We start from the raw sequence: 2,687 nt of genomic DNA on the forward strand, positions 1-2,687 counted from the left end.
GAAATATAATACTAAACACTTTATTTTTTATAATTCTGGATATACACCTGTTTGTTTGCGTCGTATGATAGCGTATTTCAGTGATGCTATTAGAAATGGTAACGTTGTCTGTAAATTGCTTATTACAAATGTCATATTGCCCCAAACTTGTATAATTGCATATATCATCGGAACAATAATAACAAATATTAGTAAAATTAAAATGATGCCAACCCAAATTTTTGATAACAAGTTTTTTTCAGTATATTTCTTGAGTTTAGGCCACAAGCCCATTTCAAATCCTATACGATGAGGATTAACTGCCCACATGAAATCTAATAAGTTTTTAAATTATGATATCAGCGATTGGAATAAAACACTCTTGCAAACTAGCATATAAATTAATATTATATGTTTTACGGAACAAAAATTAATGATAACAAAATATTTCAAGAATGGATTTACAATACAAAATTATATATAAATTTCTTTACTATACATATTAAACATGAATAACTGTAGCACATGAAATTAGTACCTCTGTATCCTTGAGATTTTGTAATGTCCATATCGAAAACTATAACATGAAGAAAATTTCGTTTCTTCGGTACGAAGAATGATCACCACACATGCTCTTCATATAAATGCGAATTGCACGGTATTAAATATTAAGAATGCTATCCATAATTATAGCTGATATTGCGAAAAAAATTTATAAACGTTTCAGTTATAAAAACGTTAATAAATTTATAAACGTTTCAGTTATAAAAAGTCTGATCTATGTTTATGTCTGATCTAATAAAATATGAGACAAAAAATAATTCGCATGACGTGACTTACTTGAAAAATTTTTTTCGTATTGATTATCGCTCCATTATGTATGCGTCTACTGCGAAACGAGAAATAACACTATTGCATTTTTAATACGACTTTCTATAGCCACTAAAATTGTACTAAAGAAAAGAGATATTAAATTGTATTATGCATATTTTCAAATATCTTTTTCAAGGACACATTGATTGTTACATTGATTGTTGAAACGTGAGCGAATGTAATTTTATTTAGTTACTATAAGTATAATTCGTACTTCACAATTGTATTTTCAATGATAAAATTTTGGTGCCTTAAAACTACAATTTTATAACGTATATCATTTTTTATGTTCTGGCAACATTCTTGTAATGAGATAACCAATTTGATCTGATATTTTTCTGTTTATCGAAGATAAAGACAGCCAATCAATTCTTTTCTTAGGATTGAAGTAAGTGATAATAAAACTGACATAAATGCACTAATTACATCATCTTATCACTGATTTGATATTGATTTGATAAAACATGATAGTACTAAAAATTGATGAAACGTTATTATTACGTATAATCTAATTCAAAACCATTAAAAAGCATTAAAGAGAAATTTATTTTATAATTTTTTACTACAAATTCCTAGTTTTCTCTTAAATGTAATGCATAAGAACCTAATCACTATTGAATTATTCCTATGCAATGAATTCATCATATTTCAAAATGCTTAATGACATATTATTTATAATAAACAACAATTATATAATAGACAAAACATAATTTTATTTTTTAAATATGATAACAATAAATTTCTAGGTATTTTCTAAGTAAGGTAGAAAATTCTTTACTTGTAACTATGTAAACTGTAATCATGAATCTATATTTTTACACTTATGTAGTGTTGAATATTAATATATCATCTTCAGCCATGTTTTGTTAATAGGAATGATATATAGCCGATCGATGATTTTAATATCTAAAATTAATTATTATTATTTCCTGACATTTTAATATACACCAATATCGACTTTATGTATATGTAAAAATCAAGGTATTGATTGATGATTTTAATTTGTATTATTATAAATTTGTATTATTATTTTTTTAATTTAATCTTATATAAATGTGTGATAATCATTGCATGAATCATTATTTAATTTATGTTATAATAACATAAATATAACATAAATATTGCAGCTATAATCTGTAATCTGGTTTATATCATTTTGAAATTTGCAAATTTTAATTAACGGAAAATTGATTACTAATAATCATCAAATGAATGTATTCGTCCTATCACCGAATGCAAGCGTGTAGCGAGATACGACTACTCAGCACGAAAATGTAAGGTTTGTTCGCATACTTCAACATGTTTCTATCATAGCTCCTACTCATTCTAATGAGCACGTTTTCTAATGAGCACAATGAACAGAAGCTGATTGAAGTAGGAGCATGTTGGATGCGAACAAACCTTATTTTCTTTCGTCGCTTATACGTTTCCATTGCTACTTGTATTAACTACCCGCGTGCTTAGCAATTTACAATGTTGGGTTGTATGTTGCTGTCGCCACGCGTTTATATTTAGCGGTAGACAGAACGGATTATTCGAAGATTAAGTGATGAATTTTTTGTCAACTATTGCAAAAATTGAAAAATGATACAAATCTTTTTGTCTTACTTTAGTTGACTTTATTTGCTTATAAACAGGCTACATTTAATATTAACAATCCAGCTGCATATATAAGTATATAGTATTGTATAAATATGCGTATGTGTATATATTATACACACACACACACACACACACATACACACGCAACGCGCGCGCGCTCACGAGAGAGAGAGAGAGAGAGAGAGAGAGAGAGAGAGAGAGAGAGAGAGAGAGAAAGAGAAAGAGAATACATA

The 2,687-nt window shown here is 27.5% G+C and overlaps 2 protein-coding genes across 2 annotated transcripts in view; both read right to left on the reverse strand.

The window, feature by feature from the left end:
* Positions 1-548, reverse strand: part of LOC108695017 — a 2,040-nt gene extending 1,492 nt beyond the window's left edge. Inside the window, exons 1-2 of the mRNA XM_018204734.1 lie at positions 518-548; positions 48-314 (exon numbers count right to left, since the gene is read on the reverse strand). Of these exons, the coding sequence (XP_018060223.1) occupies positions 48-314; positions 518-548 (298 nt within the window). The remainder of the gene's footprint in view (positions 1-47; positions 315-517) is intronic.
* A 1,156-nt stretch (positions 549-1,704) lies between these two features.
* The window catches only part of LOC108694951 (odorant receptor 43a-like), a 1,909-nt gene continuing 926 nt past the window's right edge, over positions 1,705-2,687 (reverse strand). The window contains exon 3 of the mRNA XM_018204643.1: positions 1,705-1,758. Coding sequence (XP_018060132.1) covers positions 1,705-1,758 — 54 coding nt within the window. The remainder of the gene's footprint in view (positions 1,759-2,687) is intronic.

Source organism: Atta colombica, unplaced genomic scaffold (genome assembly GCF_001594045.1).
Source record: "Atta colombica isolate Treedump-2 unplaced genomic scaffold, Acol1.0 scaffold126, whole genome shotgun sequence".
Lineage (NCBI taxonomy): Eukaryota > Metazoa > Arthropoda > Insecta > Hymenoptera > Formicidae > Atta > Atta colombica.